Genomic DNA, 25,030 nt, shown 5'->3' on the forward strand with positions numbered 1-25,030 from the left:
CAATATTTTATTACTCTAACAAAATAAAAATTAAACAGATGTAAAAAGATAATTTACCCTTTGAACTTTGCATTTTTACAAATACGAAGAAGCTTATCTTTGACTGATATATTCTGACTATATAAATCAACATAACCATTTATAAAAATATTTCACTCTCCGTATAAAATTCAAAACAATGAAGTCATGATAATATTAATCTGATTCACAATTTGTCAGAAAACTACATACATAATTTTCTTTCGTCAAAAATACGTATATTTACTATTATGCTTAATTCGGGAATTTATCTTGCAACAAAACCTCAAGATTAGCAAAAGTAACAGGGCGATAAATACAATAATGAGGTGATCCTTTTTCCACCGTTGTACAAAAAATGTAATTAATCAAACAAATAACTAGTAATATAAAACATAACATGTATCACACAGCCACGTCGAACAGTCACCATTTTCTCAGCACAATCATGACGTTATAATGGATTGGCAGTAAATCGACGAAACTTTTAAAGGTCATTAATATAAAGAAAATTTGATTCTTTTAAAATGTTGGAGAAAAGCGAGGTGGCATTGAAATAAATGACATTATATTACAAACTTATTGGAGCATTGTATTGAAATTTGATAGAGATAAGTTGATACTTGTAATTGTAATGGAATGTACCATGTTCGTTTTCCTCATTATCATTATCCCAAGGATTGATTCAATATATTTGAATACATGATTATCTTTCCACACCTCGCCGTTTGTCAACCAGTAAAGGCAACAATAAAAGATAATAAAGCCACAATGATCGCATGTATTATGGTGACGTCACTCCTGAAATAGACTGCGGTATCCTGTGGTTACACGAACAGTAACTATAAAGTATAGTCTCATACGAAACCGGTACACGCAGAGATTGTTGATCGACATATACCATCTGTCTCCTTCCAGATTGGCCTCTGCATGAATATATTCATTGACCCAATTTACTCAGTTAAATCAGTTAAATGTAACAGATGTTTCTTGACAATATTGTATAATGCAAAAAACTTTAATTCATAAATGAGTCTATAAGACACCAACCTTATTAGAGACACTATTTATCACATTTATAATTATGACAGTCCAAGACAAAAGAAGCATAAGAATGATGTGATGCGTCCCCGTCGTCAATGATTTTTGTATGGTGTAACTATCAGTTCCTTTTTCAGCTTTTTAGTGCGAAGCAAGCTACACACTACACAGATTAGTACGTTGCTCGTCATCTTAACATGTACGTGCAAGATCTGTAATTGTATCGACCTTCAACATTCTGAAAACATAAAACATACCACTGTACATTCTGAAAACATAGATATCATATATTACACAATGTGGTCGGCTGTTCACTATTTGAAATTTATAATTCGTCATGGTTACTTTTTTTAGGCAAAGAATGATTTTACTGTTCACAAATACAACAGTCAATGAATATTCGAACGGAAATTATAAGAATGATGGAAACATATTAAATAAGTCTAGGCCTATTTGATAAGCAGCTGTAATGCTAATATATTGTCGAACAACTAATATCGTTATTGTGTGTCCAGGCTATTTTATGCCGTTGAATGATATATACTTCGAGGCAAGGTAAAACTTGAAAATTTTTCTTTTAAATAAAGCTTAGCGCGTGATTAGTTAACTGCCAAATGATTTAGAATTGTTCAAAACGTTATGAGATTGAAACGTATTATTGTACTATTTATATGGATTTTAGCCTTTATAACGACAAATCTGACAATAATGCGAAACAAAATCGGTGGAAGCATGTTAGTACTGACGTAACCATTTGATCATAATAATTTTACATACGTATTGAGGCTCTCCGATGTTATGGTCCATAGAGGGACGAGGAAAACGGAACACTGGGTTATCAAACTCCTTCTGTGGTCTATCTTCATCTGCAATAAGATATCAATGATGAACCACACTAGTCTTGCTTTAATAAAAGTCATAGAAAGTAGCAACGTTATTTCGTGACGTTATACTTCGGTTGGTTGCAGGGATAATGTTAATTTCACATCATTCACATCTAATGTCTAACAAACGAAGGACACAATGATATTATTCTTGATATAATCTCATATAAAGAAATAGCGATGGATTGTATTGTAAGTACACATTCAATAGCATCTCTCTCGGAATATCATTTCACAGTGTGTTTAGAAGTGACAGGGATAAACAAGCTAAATCTCATATCAAGAGAGTTAAACACGTTGCTTGTTGTTCATTAATGCTACGACAGATAGAATTGTTTACATAAGCAATCACAGCATTTTATGAAAGGGACATAACTCTAAAGATTTGCTTGTCAGATCCACATTCCTTCAGTCTGTCATTACATAATATATAAAAAATAGTGTGATAACGTTATTCCAGCCAGTGCCGTGTTAAATTTCCTTTTACACAATAGATACGATCAGCTTATTGTATCTTTTTAAATGTTTTTACCTTTAGTATTACCGCTATCGGTGGACTTTGTTTTCATAACCTGTCAAAATAAACATTCAAAAGCAAAAAGAAACATTTGATCAATGTATCGACAAAATGTATCATGTCAAAAACAAAATAATATTTAATAATATTAAATTCTGATCGGAGCGGAATGTCATATTATCAATTGTCTTAGAACTCCCGGAAGTTCATCAACCACTAAAAATTGAGTTCATATTCATTACCTGTAATTTGCTTCCGGTTTTTGAAGACTGTGTTCTGTATTCAAATCGTTTGATTTTTTTCTCTAAAGCTCTTCTGACCTACATAAAATAAATATGTTGCAACCATGTAGATATAAACAGCACGAAAATACTTTATACCGGGAAACGTTCACTGAGTCAAACTTACGCCCTACGCCGGTAAATCCTAATTCGCTAGTGTCAATTTCGTCTTTCAAATATGAGTACTATGCTTATCATATCGTTTACTAATATTTGCTGTAATGAAGAATTCGCCCCCATTACAGAGGGCCAAATGGCAACAGTTAAACAAAAATGAACATTTACAGGTATACAATATTTTGTGTACATTTTATAATTTTTGATCGCAGTTTTAATTGCCCATTTTCTTGGATGTTATCTAAAGGATTTTGATCTCAATGCTAACAGATACTATAATAAGTATGAAAGTCAACCAGTAGAGGTTCGCTGTATCTTTATTTATTTTTTTGAAATAACAAAATGTATGTAAATACAAAATTANAAAAAAAAAAAAAAAAAAAAAAAAAAAAAAAAAAAAAAAACCTCACTGGCACGTTGAAAATACAGTAAAACAGGAATATGAAGAAACCCTGAAAAATGACAAAATAATATGATTAATTATATTTTCTATGACATTTTTATATTGGATTTTGAGAATGTAATTTACTATATCAAAATATTTGCATACCTAGAAGTATGTATATGTTAAATTTGTTTGTTTGTTTAAATCAGAGATGTCTAGTTAGAATAATCACGTTAATCACTTCTCAAGAAATATAACATTTAACTCATTCTCCCCTGAAATTTCATAATGGACTATTCCAACCTTTGAATAACAAGATTTCAAATGTGTCTTTAGGGGTGAATGAGTTAATTCTTCAAAATCATGAAACGAGTGAGAGTCTAAGTATTTCACTGAAGACACACTTTCGGTATGCCCAAAGTCGACACAAAAAAAAAGATAAAATCGTGAACCAATGTAATTTAGCATGCATGCCCTCAAAACCAATGTGAACATTTGCACATGCATAATATGATGACATCACAATCTGATTACATATAAAATGTGTATATATAACAGAAACGCACACCATCATGCTATGATAACAAAAAGAGGGGAGTATAGATAATGGTATCTTGCCTGTAGTGAATTGGTAACAGCAAACAGGTACTGGAATACGATAAGGTCGTCATTAACGGATATAACTCCAAATATCCACGTGACACCCAAAACCGGAAGTAGCACTGTCAAACTCCTAATCCCTGTGCTGTAAAACACAATAGATGACATCTTCAATAAGATTCATCAGTTTGTAAATATGTAAGCTTGACAAAGGGAGCAGTCGGTCTTGAAACGTTGCGACACGGTTAATAGTACATTGTTTGTGTAGAAAGTAAAAATTTGATAGAAGAGATTGCAGAAGAATTTGGAGCTGTTCAAAAATGAAATGTGAAAATGATACATTTTTTCATGTAGTGTGTAATATCACATTTAAGAATGTTGTAAGAAACATGAATATGACGCCATGTTCTAAGTCGAAGGGAAACACGGTGGCGTGTTTTTTGTACTTTATTCTAAATGCTTTTGAAGAAATATGTCTGTTTGAATTATTTTGTGACGCATGTAATAAAAGTTTCTCAAGCGCGTTCCGTTTTTACACACTTTCTTAAACACGCAGAAGGAAGTTTCATAAAAATCGACCCATATGACTTAATCACTTAACGTCATTGCAAGCATGTTTCCTAAAGTTGACTGTTTTATAACATTTTACGTCGTTCTTATTTACACACTGTTCTTGGATATGACGTCATAATGAATCATCCGAGACACGTTATGCTTCATGCTAAATGCTTGGGTCAATTAAAAAATACTCCTGTGATAATTTCATCTGATACACGCTTACTAAAATTAACTAGTCCTTAACATGTTTGATTAAAAATATTCCAAGTCGAAGTGTTTCAAATTATTCATAAATTTGGTTTATGTTTTACGTCCTATTAACAGCTATGGTCATTTAAGGACGTGCCATGTTTTGGTAGTGGAGGAAAGCCGGAGTTCCCGGAGAAATACCCCGATTTCATGTATATCTAAAGTTAATATTTTGTGAAATGAATACACCCGAATTCCGTATGAAACTTAAGAATTAAATATATGTACAAACCAAAAGATCAACATTTAATGAGACAGTTTTTTATATTTCTTTTGAACATGTTATTGTTTAGAAAACAAATGGATTGGACCACAGGCAAGCCTATATAAGTCCTCTCCATATTTTTATATATATTTTGAAAACAATATGGAACAACTCACACAATTTTCTGTTTTTCTGTTTTTGTTGCGATGAACTGTGACGAAAACAGAGCTTTCATTACACAGAAAATGACGATGATATTCACCTGTAAAAATAAGCATATCAATACCAGTGGAAGGGTTATAAGGTTACACGTGCTATCAATATTATTTTTCAAAATTTAATTGCACAAAAATGTTTTTAAAAACAATTAAGCGAAAAAACTTTTTGGTGGTTAAAAAGAACTATTAGATTAAAAACAATACGTATTTCAGAACAATTCTCTTAAAAATGTACACAACGATATTAAAAGTTTGAAAATTATCAGCAATCGTTTGATTGAACTATATAATTGCAAAAGCAATATATAACCCGAAGATATAAAGATCAATAATAATATGCATTCCATTGAGGTGAAATATTGCAATTATTATATAAAAATCAATAAACACTTGTCATTTGTTATTCCATGCGCAAAGTACATCATACTAGCAAGCTACGTCAATTTTGTATTGTTAAGCGAATGGACATTTCCTTATGGCATCTAGCACTCCCAGAAGATTCTGCAGTACTGAATCCCCTTTATGTAAAATTAGATACATTCAATACCTACCAGTATGATACCGACAGCAGGTCCAACAAAGGAATATAAGACGCCGTTTGAAAGTGTAAGCCAGCAGCTGTAACAGTGTGTCCGGTAATGTTTACATTTGTGAAATTTTGAAAACTTTGAAATAAAAAAGGTTTGATTAAAAATAAAACTATATCACTGAAAAGGAAAATTTATAAGAAAAATAAAACTTTTAAACAATATTGAAAATGAATTTTTATAATTGACAATATAATTCTATAGTTGATATTAAACTACTATTATAATATTGACAATAGAAATATATAATTGAAAAGAATGGGCGTGTATCGCTCACCTGTTTCTTATGTTAATTAAATGTAAAATGTTGAAATGTCTCTGTAACATGTTAATTTCTAACCTCCTACAGTAAGGTTTTATATTGAAACGATACATAATAATTTGAAAATTGTCTAAAACCTACGATGGAGAGTAAATGGACTTAATAGAGTGGTTGTCTTTATAAACAGGTGGTCATTATAGACGGGTATGTATGGAATGTAAACGTAATTTGTGGTATCCTAATATTTATAGGCAGGTGTCCTTTACAATAAATTGTGCACTGTACTGATGGGTGGTCGAACGCAGTACATAGTACACTCGGCTGTCAACAAGATGAACTAGGTTCGATTCCCAATCGAAGGAGAAAGTTATTGTGTCACCTGCCAAACAAAAAGGGTTTTCTCTGGAATCTCCGGTTTCTTCCCACATTAAGAGCTCCTCCGTGCTTATATCGGGGATTGAATAATATCACTTAATAAATCAGTTTAATTAAAAGAAAAAGAAAATTGCATTCGTCTTTATGATATTTTTGTAATGTGATTAACAAAACATAAAAAATTAGAGATTTTATCGCCGAATCTTTTAACATTTTTGAGTTCTATGATACACAATACTTCCTAATCAATATTTCTTTTCAAATTTTATCTATAAAAATTACACTTAATCATCTTATAAGTGTCATCTACCATATTATTTGACTGTTTACGTTGAAATTATTATCGTAAAACCTGACAACATCCGTTGTATATATATCCAGAGTTTAAAGTCAAGGACAACACAGACTCATCTATTTCAGCCGTTTTTCTTGATCTTGACTTACAACAGGACCAACAGGGACGACTAAGCTGTACAAAAATCGAGTCGAACTTGAACTTTCCCTTTCTTGATATCAACATCCCTGTTTCCCCTACCTACGATGTTTACATGTCGTAGTTGATTCGGTACTAAAGAGCCTGATCCGAATATCACGACTTCGGTCATGGATGTGGACTGCTGACTGACAAAATTACAACACAGGGCTTCAAAAGATGCAGGTTGATGAAGACTAGGAAAAGTGCTGTAGTCGCCATCAGGATCTCAGAGAGAAATATTCTATTTCTTGGTGTAATATTAAGGCTAATGTTTTTTATCATGCTCATTAAAGTGCCTTGTGGTTTTGTTGTAACTATCCGAGTTCTCCATGCGAGGACGTGACATTACTTTGATTCGAGTTAGATTTACATGGCGGTTGTCATCGATGAATCAGAAGACGGTTATCAGGTTATCCTCCGGAACACCTGGTTTATTCTAATTGTACTTTTGCAAGGGTACCGATGTAAATATTTCCTTTGTTCATATTTTGCCCTAAGAATATCGATTTTGAGTTTGAATTGTGGTTTTGTTGACACTTCGGTATCCTCTTGTTATTTTTTGGTATAGTATATACTTAACTCTTTCAACATAAAACATGCTTACCTCGCTTTAAGTTATGTTTATTTGTCCTATTATATTACCTTTATGGTATAACTGTATTAAAATACTTACTAATCTTTAGAGTGGTATTTGTTGTTATATTGTATTCCGACCGTCACGCCCACTACCACTAAAGGAACACCTGTAAGTTTGATGGTTGAGTAGCACTCAGATACATCAGGCAAACATAGGCCGTGTATGGATATACGAATGAGATATTATTTATTGTTTAAATTTCATTTCATATATAAACAGATACAGCTAACACATGAAATATTAATGAGAAGAATATCAAATTAATAAAAACATAGCATGCATACAAACATTGTTCGACAGAAATAATGTCATTGATAAAGCATTACTACAGAATATCTGCAATATATTTTAAATCAGTATTTTAGTTTCAAGGTCTAAACAGTTGTATGCAATATTCTCTCTTTAATCTGGCTATTCAAACGGAGCTACATAGAAACGGAGGTCATAGAAGAAATATGATCAAAACGATATTCGAGTTAAAAAGTGCTTTCTCTTCTTTATATCTGAGTTTGCAAATACCTGGTCAATGTGTCTACTAACCCCATCCAAGAAGAAGTAACCATCTCAACTTTGACACAGCTTGGTAGACAAATGTCACGGATATGAGAAGTTGAATTCCTTCCGCCAGCATCAAACAAAACGTCGACAGGAAAAAGTAGTGTAGCAATGCGGCTATCACGGTACACAGAGTCTACAATTTAAAATACAATTAAACATTTAATTCAGTTCGGTTTAGATTTTCGCTTTTTCTCATAAAATAATTAAATTCAATACAATCAATCGCTAACACTAGTAAAAAACGTTATCTTCGTTTTAAGAATATAAAAAAAAGTTTTTTAAACTTATCACAGTCGAATATAGCGATTGCAAACACCTCAGGTTTTGGGAAAGCAAATAAAGTAAAAGTTTACTACGTCATTAATGTCTTGTTCAAATGTCAATTTATGTTTTATGTTTCCAGAGAACATGACTGGGGTTGATACGATATGTCTAACACTATATCAAAGAAACGTCTGTATTGAATAGCGACTGTACTTCTTTTTAATCTAAATTTCTTCGTGCACTCTTTGAAAAGATTGCTTCATGAAATTGATACATCTTTTTCTTAAACTTTAATTGTCTGGATAAATTTTTCTTGTATTTTTATAATAATAAACTAATTTTCTTGTCAAGAACATGACCTACTTTTGTTTGATATCATCGGCAATTTATGGTAAAAATAATTATCAAATATTTATCGTAACATGCTCATTAATAATTTGACAATTGATTAACTGACATCTTTAGTTAAATTTCTATAACACTACAAAATATGTTGCACATACTTACATTGTCTTGTGTTTTGTCAATACCCGCAAGAAACAATACATAGGCAATGGTTAGCGCTGCACACAGGTTCAGTAGTAAACGGTTACGGTCACTTTTCAAAAATCTTTAGAAGCAAAAGATTGGTTAAAAAGAAAATATTCACTTTAATACGAAGTGAGGAAGCATCTTTTAGACAACTTATCAAGCGCATAAAGAAATTCCAATAAAGTTAATATTTATTGCAACATATAACGATTGCATCCATTCAGAAGTCATCTAAATATCTAAAGCATGAAATACATAACGAAAGAGTTCTCATAACATATGTAGAAATCCTGAAAAGGGAGAAATGTGCCTAAAAATATAAAGCATCAACTTTAAGCTACAAAATATACTTCATATTTAATACCATTTGTATGTAGTTCGTGCGAGATATAGTGTTATGAGCCTACTCGTTCATAAACATGTAACTGTCAATTGAAAAGTTAACCTAGTAAATCGCTTATATGTGATCACTCCTACAGTAGGTAAAAAATACAAAACAACATGAATATTAAACCATGTAATGAACATCAGCCAACTAACTTTTAATGTTTAGTATTTGTGATTGACTCATTTGAATCTATGCGAAAACAATACTTAAATTATAATTGAAGTAAATTATAATATTTTATGTAGCATATGTACCTCCATAGCTTCAGGTATACCACCATTGTTGTCACTGTGGATAACACAGACAGGATACAGCCCACAAAACTGATTATCCGGAGAACATAGGAATCCTACAAAACCGTCAAAAGAAACATTATTTTAGAACATTAAAAAATGAATGATCAACAACGCGCAGCATATTATCATGAAATTACTTTGAAACACATCGCAATACGTCCGACAATCTTGTGAAACAATTTACGACAATCTATTTAATATTTGCATGTTTCTCAGTTTGTGTGTAAGCTAGGCTCCGTGAATCCCAACACTACCCCGCAGTCGCAATTGAGGCTAATTGAAGTCTCCGGTCTGTTTGTAACCTATATACTAAATTAGATTAGAAATTGAGTTTGTAAACCATATTTGAACCTTTGAAAAAACAAACCTTTACAGTTTGAAAAGAAAGTTTCATCGAATTGCTTTAAAGAAGATGAAATGGTAGTTTGAGATTATATTTATCACCAATAATGTAGAATAACACGCTTCCCAACAAAGTTAAGGATGTACTCTTCTGAGGTTTCAATCACGTTCAAGTCTCGTTTTGATCTGGTGTAATGGGTTTTTGTAATATTTAACAAATTATGATCAAGTTTATAAGCAAACACGCATCTGAAAAATATGTCAAAATACTAGATGCCTGTTGTTTGTAGAACTTTTTTCACAAGAATTTAAAAAAATTACAAATTCCGCGTCGATTTTGAAAATGTGTATTTCTTGCGTTTCAAAAAAGGCCAAAATTTCACCTTTTTTGACACTAGATTGATCACTTAAATTGTCACTGTGTCGCCATTTTTAATTGTAGCAGGTTCAATTTTGCTGTACAACTTTACAATGTTCAATATTATAAAAATAATATGCAACAAATTGGGAAATTTTCCATTATTGATATTTTTTTTACGTAATTAGTGTAACTGAAGCACTTTTGATTTTTGACCCCGAAAAAGATAAAATATAACACAAATGATAATGGGACAAAAAAAGAAGCACCCTGACCCCCCATTTTTGTAGATGTTTTAGAAAGAGAAACACATTTTCATTTAGTTCATTAAATATCAAAAAAAGTTTAATACCAGAATTTTTTATATCAAGCGTTTAATCTGCAAAAAAATGGTAAACAATTACTATATTTTCATGAAAAAAAAGGGGGTAGGGGTATTTTAAATCGGCTTTCTGAGTTAAAAAAAATAAGATTAAGAAATTTAACTTCCATAGTTAAAAAGAAAATAATATTTTCATCAGTTCTATAAACATTCATACATATCTGATAACACACTTGGAAGAAATTGTATGAATTTGTTCTGCAAATGGTCAAAACCCAAAAAATCACCTGAAATCACATGTTGTGTTAAATTGGTATCTTGACCGATCATAGCACAAAAACGAACACACCGACATATAGTTTTTTTGCAATTTCTACTATGCCATTACCTCCTTTTTCAAAAAAAAACATAAAAGAAAAAAAGTTTAATACAGGAAATGTTGGACTTCTCAGAGGTGTACATCCTTAATTAAGTAAAAAAATATTGCTTTTTTGCCTTCAACTGTAAACCCAGGACGTTATCTCATAGGACGTCATCTCATTGTTACTTGTGACGTAACAATGGCTATAAAAGGTTATTTAAAGAATATCGTTTATTTTTGTCAATTCATCATTAAGTAAGATGCACGTAACACGATCACAGGTGATCGCACCTTAAACATTTTGTAATAGATACAGTTTGTCAAAAATAGTTTAAACTGAATCATTCAACTGTTTCGTCTTTCTAGGACCCATCGATGATGCTAGGGCCCATAATCTACTGTTGAAACAGAGGGCCAGGTACGTGAAATAAAATATCAAATATTTGTACATACCGTCACCTCTATAGGACTGATAAGAACGGCGAAGTTTGTCAGATGTGTACACTGACAGGAACTGTTTACCCAGCTACAGCCCTGCGATAACCAGCCCTGTGTTCTGTAAATAGAAAGGTAAATCGAGAACACCTTCCATTAACGTTATTTTTTTACATTTATATCCAAACATCAAATTATAAAGGTTCAGATTTGCTACATAGAAAACTGTTACAATTGAATATAGTTATAACCTTTGAAAAACATGTTATTCTAGTCATAGTCAAGTTGTTGCATGTTACAACAAATTCCACTTAAGGCGTTAGCTTAGCATGCTACAGCATAAAATACCGGGAATGAGATAAGTAAATTTATTTCACTCTAAATCTATTATTAATCATTTGCTGAACGCCGGAAGCTTATCATCGCAATCTAATTTATGTCTTTTTCGGCCGTCCGAAATGAGGGCAAAGTGTTCATAACAGCAAATAATGATAAACAATTTGATAAGCAAATTAGGTAAAAGTATATGACGAAATTAACACTGGGTAATTTTGGAGTTTACTGGCGTAGTCCATCGTTTCGAATATTGTCACCACAATCCGCAATATCCGATGACGCATGAATTGTTTTGATTACATTTCACTTCCGGTTATACATTTATACATTATAGCTCATTGCAATATCTGTACAATCTATGCTATACTTACTCGTTCCAGAATACACATTTCTTCCTTGTGTTGTCCGTCAGGTTATTCTGATAAGAAAGATGGAAGTATTTTACCGCACATATGTTTTACAAATTCTGGTGAATGCTAGAATCTTGACGATATTGATACACACATGCATACGTGTTCAATGTCAACAGTTTGTAGCCTTTGATATGACAAAAAATAGTAAATTAATCGTAGGGGACAACTATGCATTCTATTGCATTTTATAAAGAACGCTTTATATTCGAAAATATAACGTGACAATATTATTGGTTTGAAAACGTGTAATTATTACACAATGGAGCTAAAGACATTATAAACAGGATCTCATTGTAACGGCAGCTATTGCAAAAGTCCCCAAAACTACCCCTCAATCGCAATTGAGGCGAATTGAAGTCACCGGTCTGTTTGTAACCGGATATTTCACCTATATACTTAATAAAATTGAAATTGGTCAATACTTAACTTTCATCCAATCAGAGGCCGAGGCGGCCATCTTAGAAGCGCAGCTGCATAAAGAAAGTTTTTTTTTGCACATACACATGTGGCCACCAATACTCGTTATAGTTTCGTTGAAATACGCCTGGTAGAGTCCGATATAATAAAGGACTTAATAAGCATTGCTGACATGGAACATTTGATATTGGTTCAAATGGAAAATACAATGAACGTAAAAAATACGTACGTTTCTTGCAAGCGTATCGGTGTTAAAGGTCAAAATAACGGGCGTCGTAAGGTTACTCGTGTTTGCACCGAGAAGGGACAGTGACAGGACTTCAGATGTAAAATGATGAACACCATCAGAGCTACAGAATATATATATAAGATCGAATAAATAAGTGCAAATTTTAAATGTTATAAAGCACCTTTTCGGTGCCATTTATCACTGATTTAAGATGTTATCAAAAAAGAAAAATTACAAAACTTTTCATCGAAAATTTATATATGTTATTTCTGCAACTTAGTATTACTAGGTTATGTTTTTCTTAATTTCATAGTTGATTCACCTACTTTTATTTAGAAGTGAGATTCACAGTTTTTTAATAGGCTATTCTTTCTAATTTCAAACTTGATTTACCTATGTTCATTTTGAAGTCAGGTTCCCATTGTCTGACTGGGTCGGTTTTGTTTCTAAATTTCAGATTTATTTACCTGTTTTTATTCTGAAGTAAGGTTCCCATAGTTTTATAGAAGGCAGCGGTAAACGTAACGTTACCTGTAAACAAATGAAAATGGTGTCGATTTAAAGCACCATAGAGTTCTTTTATCAGCAATGAATCAATATTATGTCCTCGTCATAAAAACATCATTCATAGCATAACACTGATTTAAACATTTACAATAAGGTAAGCCTTTCATTCGCGTTAATTGTGATATATACGCAATCGAGATCTAAGAGCTATTTGAGTGGTGTATAGTAATCATGGGTAAAACCTGAATATCTTGGAACAGCCAAATTTGCATTAACAAAATATACTCTCATTATATGGAAATTGAAGAAACTCAAACTTTATAAACTTATTCCCATTTGCGAGTTCCAAATCATGTTTCCGGACCAGCAGAACGTTATTGGTTATGTAATTCAATACATTGCATGAATATTTTAATGAAGCGCGTTTTAGAGAGTCAGATAGAATGGGAATGGGAATGGATAGTCTAGTGGTAGGACGCCGGGCTCCTGACCGAACGGTTGTGGGTTCGAGTCACAACACGTCACTGTGTTATATCTTTGAGCAAGATACTTTACTCCGCTTGTTCCAGTCTACTCAGCTGTAAATAAGTCCGTGGTTGGGCAGTGCTAGAATTGGTGAATGATACCTGTGAGCGCCGAAATGGCAGCACCGGCTGTATGCTCCCCATGGAGTTGAGAAAGGTATTGGCTGATTGCAAAGGCTCTATAACCACGGATATTAATTTGTGAACCGCTTTGAGACGACCTACGAACTAGGTGTGATAAAGCGGTATACAAGAACCTCGTATTATTATCATTATTATTATTTATAAATGGGATATTGGGGTTCCGTTACTGTGCTCAATGAAGCAATAGCACAGCAGTATCTTTTTACCGAATAAAAGAAAACATCGTGAGGTGCATGTATATCTATCAATTGAAATAAAACAGACATTGCTCTTACGTCACAATGAATCATAATCTCGAATTATTATTATTATTATTATTAAGACATTCACACTAACACATGTGATATTTTTGATTTTTTTTTTTTGCGTGAATTCGTGACGTTACAGTTTTATTCATATAGAAAATTATGTATTTAGAAAACCATTAATAAACTGTATAACAGAGTATATGATAAAAAAATACTTACACACCAAGTGACTCAGGCTTAAACATCACATTCACAATCCCGACCTTTTTATGTGATACTCACCGAAACTGTTGCTGGTCAGATTCAACTCTATACCGGATGATGTGTTGTTTGGTTTAAATGCAATTTTGGGCTTTTCTGTTCTCTCAATTTTTATAACTGAAGTATAAAACAGTAAAATCATTGAAATCAAAATACGAAACATAGAAAGAAATAATTTATTTCCTTTTTCCATTTCAAGATCGTTGTAATTACCACTGTACAAAATTACCTCTCCTGTACCTGCTATCGGTTTTATTCCCCCTCCCCAGTCATTGCTTTATTTGTTGTCGATAACTTAATACATGTAGTTTGAAATATCATCGGATAACTTGTCAAAATGTTTATGTTTGCTCAAAACCCATATAAAATAATTGCTAACTTAACAAATATAAATATTATCTAACCATCACTCATTATGATAACATCAAAATAGACCCAAAAAAGCATGTAATCTATGCCTTTTAAGGCGACAAACCCACGACCTCTGGTTTACGCTGACGCTCTACCAAATGAGCCAAAGAAATACTTTTCTAGCCGAATCAGTAGGAAACATCTAGACTTTTGCCAGCGTCACATACACCCCTCCTCCTATCATCCTCTAGGAATGAACGTATCCCGAGATTGCCAAGGGCGATAGCGGGTAATATGAACAAAAATCGCTCAGTTCTTTTGTCAATATTTCCCGGATACATTTCATGGGCGCCAATGCAATTTAGTAATACAAAAAATATCTTGAAATAAATACGTAAAAATACACAATACCATCACCACAAAAAAACGAAAAACCAAAATACGTAATTAAAAAAGCATAGAAAACATCTGTATTGCACCGTATGGCCATTCGTCTATTGAGGGATCAGGAAAACATCAGAAACCAGGGATACATGCAAAAAAACGAGATATCTAGTGGTCCCATTAGAGCACATGATTCAATATTATGTTCTCTGAAAGGTTATCTCCCCCATGACACCCATCTACCTATGTTAAGGATCCCTGTACGTACCTCCTTGATACCCCAGGGGTTACGCTCACTTTCGCTCTCTGCACCCATGGAATAAGTCATGGCAAAATTGAAGGCACGAGGCTAGCTATTTGATTGCTCTCAGGTAAAATAACCTGACCAATCACTATGCTGATAACTGTCCTTTGAAGATTACAGAGGAGCTACACCCGACTTTAAAGCCAGTCAAGTAAACCGTTACGCAACCAAAGAACCAAACTAGTCTTTTCGTCTCATCCAAAAGGTTGCGCACACTGAGTGAACCTTCAAAATTGCTATGCCATATTCTAGGGGTGCAGAGAGCGAAAGTGAGCGTAACTCATGTAGTATCGCGAACGCTGTACATACTGTATAGTCAGGGTTTTTTTGTGAGAGGAGGGGGGGGGACTATCAGAAATATTTATTTACCTATATTGGATTTAACAAGATTTATCGGTTTTCCAGTATCAATGTTTTTCGCGACAGCCGCGCCGAATTTTTCTACTGTTGCTAGCAAACTACCGGCACCTGATGGCGAAGAAGTGATGCTGTTCTACAAACAAAATCAAACAAATAAATTGGTTTGCAATATGCAGATAATGTGCACAAAATTTCCCGATTGATTTCATCTCAATAAAAGTATAAGACATCCACTCTCGTCATCAAAACATAACTCTTTTAGACTGTTTTTTTATCAACATAATATTTTGGAAAATCCGCAAATGAAGCATGCGGTCCTACTATTATTGTTCTTAATTGTTATTTCCGTTTAGTTATCTATAACATTCGACAAAATTATATTTTAAGCTGATCACTGAACTTTTATTTTAATTGTTTTAATTTTTTTTCACTTTTGCTTCTTTAATAATATTTTTTCAATGTGTATGTTGATATGCTCTGTTCTCACTATTAGCACTGAAGATTTTAACATGAGCACAAATGATTTTAACATGAGCACAAAAGATTTTAATATGAGCACAAATGATTTTAACATGAGCACAAATGATTTGAACATGAGCACAAAAAACTAAACATTAGCACTGTAGATTTTTACATTAGCGCAAAGGATTTCAACATTAGCACAAAAGATTTTAACATGATCACTATAGATTTAAACGTTAAGCACAAAAGATTTTAACATTATCACAAAGGAACAAAAGACACCAAGAAGAGTAGATTTCCTTTAACTTTAACTTCAGCTTTCGCGTTACATTATAAGTTGTAGGTCGCTTTTCATTCCTCTTGTGCTTTATTTCTTTGCCCGTTCCTTGTATTCATAATTAATTTTCCTTTTAATGAAATATATACCCCACTGTCTTCGTCATTCACTTGCGTCCATGCGTCTTCGTTTTTCTCTGACAGCATATCATCAATGATTCCTACGAAGTTCTTCCGACAGAAGTAAAGAAAAACATCAATTGATGTAAATATATATAAATGTACTTCAATTATATACAGGTAGAATCTACAGTATCACTTAAATTTATTACAAGTTTTTCTTTCTTTCCTCTGGACTTTGAAAGTATATAGAGATGTGATGAGATTTGTTTTATGTTATAACTTTCCATGTATAATTTTATTGCATGTTCGTTTTGAGTTTTTACACTGATCGCTGTTTTCCCGTTGAAAATGGTTCTGAAATCTATATTCTGTATACGGCTTTAATTTCGCGGGGTCAATATTTCGTATTCAGTACATATTTCGCTGTGCACCCAAATCCCATGTGCCGTGCAAAGTATTTTGACTGTCATCATTTAAGGGTTAAACCTCAAAATATAGGTAAACCGTTTGAAAACACTGATCCCGAGCGTCGTCATCCGCCAGTGACTTCACTCGAAAGAAAATCAAACGTGTATGTACCTTTGTAGGAGTAAACTGTTATCAATTATACTGTGGCTACTTCGCGGATATTTGTCAAAACGCAAATATAGCGAAATTAAACCCCTGCGAAATATAACCGTTATATATCTATAATACATGTAATCTATGAATATATATTCGCGTTCGTATATTTTCACGCTAATTTACCCAACGTTGAAAATGCGAATGTTTCCACACCGCGAAAATTTCCACTTATACAGTATTCGGTTTTTTAAAAAGAAACATACCTCTTGCACATTCTCATCCACAAGAATTTTACTAGTATTGGAGCTGCTAAGGTTGATCATTGTGTTTAAGACAGTAGTCGTTTTCTTAAGATTACCCGAAGATATCGACTTCGAACTGGTGCCCTCTGCAGTAGCTACATTTTTTATACTATCTAACACAACTTTTATCACTTCCTTTTTCTCCTCTTCGGATCGTCCTTTGATATCTTCAAGCTACAAAATTGAATCATACGAAATTGTATATTTGGTCAATTTGTACAATAATGAATAAATGTAATTTTCCAACGAGTCGTGAAAGTTATCAACGACAGACATTTGAAATGTTGGTAGCCTAACCATGCTTTATATACAAAATGTAATAATGTAATTAATAAATTACTTTTAAAGGTTCGGAGAAATCATTTCTAAACTTTCCTTAAATAAATATTATTATACAGTATCATCTTTCAAATCATGGATATAAATCTGAAGAAAAACCGTAATGAATTGATAAAACACGTTAGAGTAAATTACATTGATATTCTATTGTGATAAATTGTTTGCTTGAGTTTAGAACGATGAAGTATGAATATTAAATATGGCCACTGCCAAGGAATGGTATATTCTGATAAGTGAACTAATGTTAAGCATGTTGCTATTACAATGAGATTAGTTTTGAAAACACCACATCACGCTTGAAAAATCAAACGCTACAAAAATACTGAAGAAACGGATAACACTTAGGTATGGCAATATACTTCGTTACAAAGTTCTTTTTGCTGTTGTGAATGTGACTTCAAGCTACTTACCCATCGCCATATTCAATTTGCATTGCTGACTCTAACTTACATATTCATTTTAACTGAAAGCGTGGTAGCATCAAATGACGTCATTGCCGCTGATAATGACGCTTTGGAGGCCAAATAGCATGCATTCAACAACAACGTCAGTATGAACCAATACAGACAATGCTGCATTAAAATACGTTTTTATTTATTTTTGAATTATGATATAAAATTGGCAAGGTACAATTGAATGTGGATTTAACCAAGAACGTTCGAATGCTTGTATATGCATGTTTTAGACATGACAATGAATACTTAGATGACAACAAGTTTGATAACGAAAGAAATTCGTTTCACTATCATGGTCTAAAAACACATCCGAACAGTTCTGAAATGTTTACTTGATACACTGGTGATAAGGACCTAGAATGCCTTTAAAGAAACATTTAAGATACAGGAATACTCAACTATTAAGCTTGCCTGCTGATATTTTAATTCAAAATTTAATTATTGATTATTATGTTGTATTTCAGTCATAGTTCCCTCACATCTTAAAACATGAAACACACATACTGAAAAGCATTGCTGCAAATCACTTTTTTTGAAATCACTTTTTTTTGCGAGATAATATTTTCCCATTCAGATGCAAATTCAAACACCTCCAAAACATTTATCAATGACAAAAATGACGTTGTTGTTTCTATTGATCGCAAAATGAAATATCCCACATATGTATCAATAACAAAATAAGTAATACCTAATTTAAAGGGTTATCGATTTTTACCGGAAATTTCTTGTTACTGACCCATTAAAAGATTGATACGATTCCGTCTGGTTTGCTGGATATACTGACTACATACCTTCTCAGTTGCCTCTTCGAGTTCCTTTCTAACACATTTGATCATATTTGTAATACCCCAGTTCCCATCAGCTTCACAACGACGTGTTGCTATTCCTATAATTATAATCAACAAAGTTTTCGTTATTACAAATTTGAAAGACAAGAAAATTCAATTTTGGCCCCAAAATTACTTAATAGATTTCGTTATTACCTATTTTAAGGTAAACTAAATCGGTGTTAAAGTGACCTTACTAATAAAACAAAAAAATCATGATTTCTTTCTCTCTTTCTTTTCTTAATTAGTGTTAAGATATTTCTGTTGCTGAAACAATGAGGTATCATTTAACTCCAATCCACATTCAATACGTGTTGTTATATGCCTTGATTATTCGAAGTTATTAATAGCTTAAAGCGCCTAAGAGTAATTTTACAAATTATATTGGGCGCTATGTAAATGTTGTATATGATTATGTATTACTATAGCTTACAATTGTATACCTCCTACATGTTGTTAATTCTTCTTTAGATGTGCTTACCGATGTTCGGGGCAGGACATGTCTTTTTCAGAGTGTAACTCGCTGGAGTTTCTTCCCATATAATCCCTTGATTATCCTTCTCTTCATGGCAAACATCGATTGTTGCTAAAAGAAAGTTTAGGAAAACTTAACAAATGTGTATAACATCGTCCAAACAACGAGGATAGAATTAGGCCTTAGCCTCGACATGAAGAAAAAGAATAGGAACTGATGAGCTTTCTATGTAGAACAAATAACGTCATAACCGCCATCTTAGGTAAGCATTAACTGCACCACTCGTACTGAAATAGCCTTTCAATAACACCAACTACATAAAAATGCGGTGAAAAAAATCTTAAATCAATTTAGTCACTAAAATCACAAAACTACAAAACTACAAAGAAAAAAAACAAAAGAAGAAAATGCTGACTAAGTAGCTTATCGATCAAATGGACGCATAATTAATTAAATCAAATGAAGAAGAGACTCTAGAGAGTGAAACAACACTAATATTTTAATACTAATGAAGGCCAAGGTTCTGTTCATAATCTTTAAATTGTAATCATCCTTCTTTTCTGCTTTTTCTCCAATGAGAAGACAAATATTTCTTTACTTCGGAGAAGTTATGGAGAGAAGAAAGGGGTGATTTTAGTTCCATGACCTAAAGGATTAGTTTGATTTCAGTAGTTTTTGCAGAGATTGTAGGATTCGTGAATGAAACATTAGTTTATTAACATATTTGCAGTATCGGCTAGTAATGGAACTCATCCAAATTCAATCGTTTCAATCAATTCCGATCGTTAGATTATAATAGAGGAATTCCAGCCATGTGGTCAGGAATATTTTTTTCTACAAACGTAATATCCTCATCTCCGAACAAGAAGTTAACAAATTGAAAAAGAAATTAAAATTAGTTTAGTAATTAAACCATACCAATATAAATATTTCCTAGTTGAAATTTACAACTGAAATGTACATTTATCAATGTGTCAATGAGGCCAAGTATTGCAAGGAAACCAGGGTTGTCAAATGTTAAATGATGTCGCCGTTATGGCATTATTATTCAGACCAAACTAAGGCAAAAAAGCAAAGTGTAAGTTTAGCAAGTTTGCCTAGAGAAAGTGACACACTAACACAATATCAATTTATCGACTAACAGACGGATACAGGACCAGATGTCAGTAAGCAACACAATGCATTACCGGAGGTAACCATTTCGTATAGAAATTGGTAAAAAGCAATCAAAACTTATCGGCCCTTGCATGGGTATTATTTCTGTGTAGTTCTGTGATGATGAAACGCAACACTAATTAAACGTCTTCACAAAGGGATGGGCGGACAGACGAACGGACGGTCTGTGTTTGCAAAGTAAATGAAACATTACCATGACGTCATAAATACTCACCACATTGTGTCGTCTTTAACTTTTTAAGTTGGTTATATGTGAAAATTGATTATATCGCCCGAACGGCATCAATGACCTACCTGTATTCGTGCTCTAGCAACCTGATAGTCCTCTATGCCTTTTGAATTACTTACAATAACAACCTAACACATGCATGTTCATATGACCCCGAAATAAACATACATCGTGTGTCATCATCATTGCAACGGAATCACTGATGAGGGAATGGGGACGTGATCTGATATGATCATGTGATAAGTGTCTGCTGCAGAAAAACTAAAAAGACAACTAAAGAATTGCGTGAATAAATAAGCTTCACCAAATGAAATTATACAAACACAAGCAATATTCATAATTTATCAAGGTTCCAAATGAGCATAGGGTCCAACATTTTAAAATTTAAATAAAAAAACACTTTGTTGTAAGACCTGTCATCGATTATATTTTTTTACATTATAATCACACATATGGTCCTTGTATATGATGCAATTAGGTCTTAAATATTCAAAGGCAACCTGCCGGTCTGTGTTCAAATGGTCTAATTCAAAAATGCAATAAGCATGAAGTTATTAATCCTTTCTGCATCAGAGATATCAAATCATCATATTTACATGATACATCTCATGCCATTATGGCCTCAGGATATTAAATCACCAGCGTCAGTGGTATAACGTCATTATTTCATCAGTGATATTACGTCATTATTTATCAGTGTTATTACGTCATTATTTCATCAGTGATATTAAGTCAGTATAGCCATAGTGATATTACGTCAGTAATATTTCGTCAATAAATATTATGAATGACCATTATTGAATTAGTGATATTACGTCATTATTGCATAAGTAATATTACGTTATTATTGCATGAGTGATTTTACGTCCTTACTGTATTAGTGATATTACGTCATTACTACATCAGTGATATAACGTCATTACAGCCTCGGTGATATAACGTCATTGCATCAGTGATATTACGTCATTACTACATCGGTGATATTACGTCATTACAGCCCTGGTGATATTACGTCATTAATCACATTACGACAATAGTTTTACATCATTTATATTGCATCAACATTATTACATCAATTTTATCCATATATTGCATTAGTGTTATTACGTCATTATTGCATCGCTGATATTACGTAATTTTTATATTTATGACATTTAGTCATTATTTCAATAGTTACATTACAAAATATCAAAACATTGCATTAGTGATATTCATATACAAAATAAATATATTTCATCAATTAATTAATTAAGGTCAAAATTATCATCCATAAACAATGTTTCTTGCTTTGGAATTATTTTATAAGAAAGAACGTAAAGCAGAACATATCGTTGATTTATTGCATTTAATTCATTAAATCATATGGCAATTAAACGTTACGTCCATGACAAATAAATCTACGTACCTGCTTTACTATAGACATGTATGCTGCTGGTTTGATTCAAACACTTATATGGACTTGTTCGGCACAATCGACATTGGTAATCCCCATTGTCGGAGGTTTTAACGCTCGAAATGGACAATAGTGACCCTGACACTGTGTGTGATGTCTCTGAAAAACAACACACAATCACAAATCAATCTCGATATCATCACCAGGTGTATTGGTCCGAAAGGAAACTAACGTCGCCTATTAAATTAATTCTATTCATATTTGTTTTAACGTGATATGTTCATCCAAATTTAAAACTCAAATACTTTTCTACCTCATCATTTTATTTTTCACTTATTTTTATATATATATATTATTGAGCTTATTATGTCATTATACCGGTGCACCTATTAATGATTACAATGCTTTTGTATTCGACGATTGCAAGATCCTCTACTGATCCGTCAGAGATATTTGGGGACGCTAAGCATTTAATGTACTACATTCTTTCAAAGTATCCTCAAAATCAAAAGAGTTTAAATTCTGTCGGTATGTTTTAATTTTTTTATTTCCCATACTCAACGTTACAAAGAGTAAGATTATAGATCTTACTGGACTATCACAAGATGAGTAAAGATGAAATAACATTACCTGTCATTTTTTTAGAGTTTTCAAGGTACCAGTTGAATTTCCATTCAGTCATGTTGATTTCGGCCGCGTTGCTAATGTTACAAACCATGCTGACCTTTTGACCTTCCTCTAATGCGTGAGAAAGAGGAGAAATGGTCAAAATCGGTAAAGGCCGAACCGTCACACTAAACGTTATGTTTAGATCACCAAGACCGCAAATAATGTTTCCTGTAAGCAAAATAACTCTTTATTACCACATTTTGTTTGAAACACAGTTATTTGGAGATAACGTGTCACCAATGGTTATACACAATAATGAATTAAGAAAGCAATATACATTACATTAAAAGGTTGTTTTTTCTTCATGAGATGTTTCCCTCTATCTTTACTAACTACATTATCAACAGGAACAGCTTACTACTAAGCTGTACGAAGGGCGGGTCGATTTAAATTTTTCCTATCGTGACCTTTCCCGTTCTTTATAGTAACATCCCTACTTCCCCCACCAACTGTGTCTACATGTCACAATTAATTCGGTATTCAAGAGTTTGCTCTAAATATCATGATCTGTTATAGATATTGACTGCTGAAAGACAAACTTATAACAGAGGGTTTCAAGAGATGCAGGCTGATGATGAACATTGTTTGTTTTTTTTTTTATCAATTTCCAGTTATCTCATTAGGAAATATTTTATTTTCATTTATGACATGAATGTCAATGTTTTTTATTATGCTCATTAGTACTGTGCTTTGTTGTTACGTTGTCAGCACTCCAGTTCTAGCTTTGAAGACGAGATTTAAATTTGCAAGGCAAGTGTCATCGATTAATAAAAGACGCTTACCTTTCTGGAAACCGGGTCTTATTCTCCTTCTACTTTTTCAATATTTTAATGCAATTATTTCCTTTGATCATAGTTTTGCCTTTGTTTTATCGTTCAGTTGACGGTTTTGTTGACTCTATACAATTTTTATTGTTTTTATCACACGTTAATATCAATGAAAATAATTATTTTTGAATTACTCTTAATATCATTTAGTAATTGTAATTGAGTCACTGTTGCAGATTACTTATAAATGTTTCTTGTTGACTCAAGCGTTTTACCTTCGTCTCTTAGGTACAAAGGATGAATATCCATCCTCGACTGTTTCCCGATACCATCGTCATTGTGTGTGATCGTGATCTTTGAGCTGTTTATATTACTGACATAGTTTCCTATTCTCCATTTAATATCGCCGCAGCTTCCTTGTGTGTTAAACTTACAGGTCAATGTCAGAGTACTCCCTTCCTCTTGTGACACATTTTGTCGCAATTCTGTCGTATTAGCTGTGCAACCTGAAAATCGAAATAAATCAAATTGATCTTCAATAAGATTCATCAGTACTGAAATATGTGAAAAAGTATGTAGCTTTTACTTTCTACATAAACAATGTCCGTTTCTAAACTGTACAACCTGAAACATGAAATAAATGAAATGAGTCGTCAGTAAGATTCATTAGTATGGAAATATGTAATATTAAAGTTTTACTTTGTACACAAACAATGTACGTATTAACAGTGTCTCAACGTTTCAAGTCCGTCTGATCCCTTTGTCAAGATATGACTTAGTGAGCGATTTATATTGTTTACCTGTACAGCAATGTGACGAAATTGCATATTTCATAAGTCACTTGACCTGGGACGTTTTGCCTAGCGATAGAGAGTGTAAACACACTGAATCGAATAGGTTACGAGTCGAGTGACATATGAAATATACCGTTTACTTTGGACATACTTTTTGAATAAAGTGTTCAATGTTATATGGTAATAAAAATTTGACTGAAAACAGGTATGGACCTGTTCACCTGCACACTGCTTCGAACGATAAATGTGTTTCTTATTTATCTCCAGGGCCAAGTTCATTTACAGGTTCATATCGTACACAGTGTCCAATATAGTATACGCTATAGTTTGCTTTTCGTGACAACAAGATATTTGAAAGGCATGTATCTTTTAAATCGATATGTATGAATCTTTTCCGCTCTGCACGATCTGGTTGTAGAGAGCAACACTCCTGTCAA

At 32.8% G+C, this 25,030-nt stretch overlaps 1 protein-coding gene across 1 annotated transcript; it reads right to left on the reverse strand.

Annotated features, from left to right (window-relative positions):
- Positions 1–24,196, reverse strand: LOC110448372 (brain-specific angiogenesis inhibitor 1-like). The gene is made up of 25 exons (XM_021494564.1): positions 24,075–24,196; positions 22,994–23,200; positions 22,376–22,522; positions 19,572–19,676; positions 19,055–19,149; positions 17,431–17,643; positions 16,631–16,711; positions 15,752–15,875; positions 14,365–14,460; positions 13,127–13,190; positions 12,660–12,780; positions 11,972–12,018; positions 11,283–11,385; positions 9,405–9,499; positions 8,739–8,841; positions 7,950–8,100; positions 7,446–7,515; positions 5,625–5,691; positions 5,032–5,117; positions 3,862–3,988; positions 3,269–3,310; positions 2,703–2,780; positions 2,476–2,515; positions 1,837–1,925; positions 1–1,297 (listed from the first exon to the last, which is right to left on the reverse strand). The coding sequence occupies exons 1-25, from the start codon at positions 24,106–24,108 to the stop codon at positions 1,247–1,249; spliced, it is 2,436 nt and encodes an 811-aa protein (XP_021350239.1). The 5' UTR covers positions 24,109–24,196; the 3' UTR covers positions 1–1,246.
- Positions 24,197–25,030: the final 834 nt, after the last annotated feature.

The sequence above is a fragment of the Mizuhopecten yessoensis genome, unplaced genomic scaffold (assembly GCF_002113885.1).
Source record: "Mizuhopecten yessoensis strain PY_sf001 unplaced genomic scaffold, ASM211388v2 scaffold4025, whole genome shotgun sequence".
NCBI lineage: Eukaryota > Metazoa > Mollusca > Bivalvia > Pectinida > Pectinidae > Mizuhopecten > Mizuhopecten yessoensis.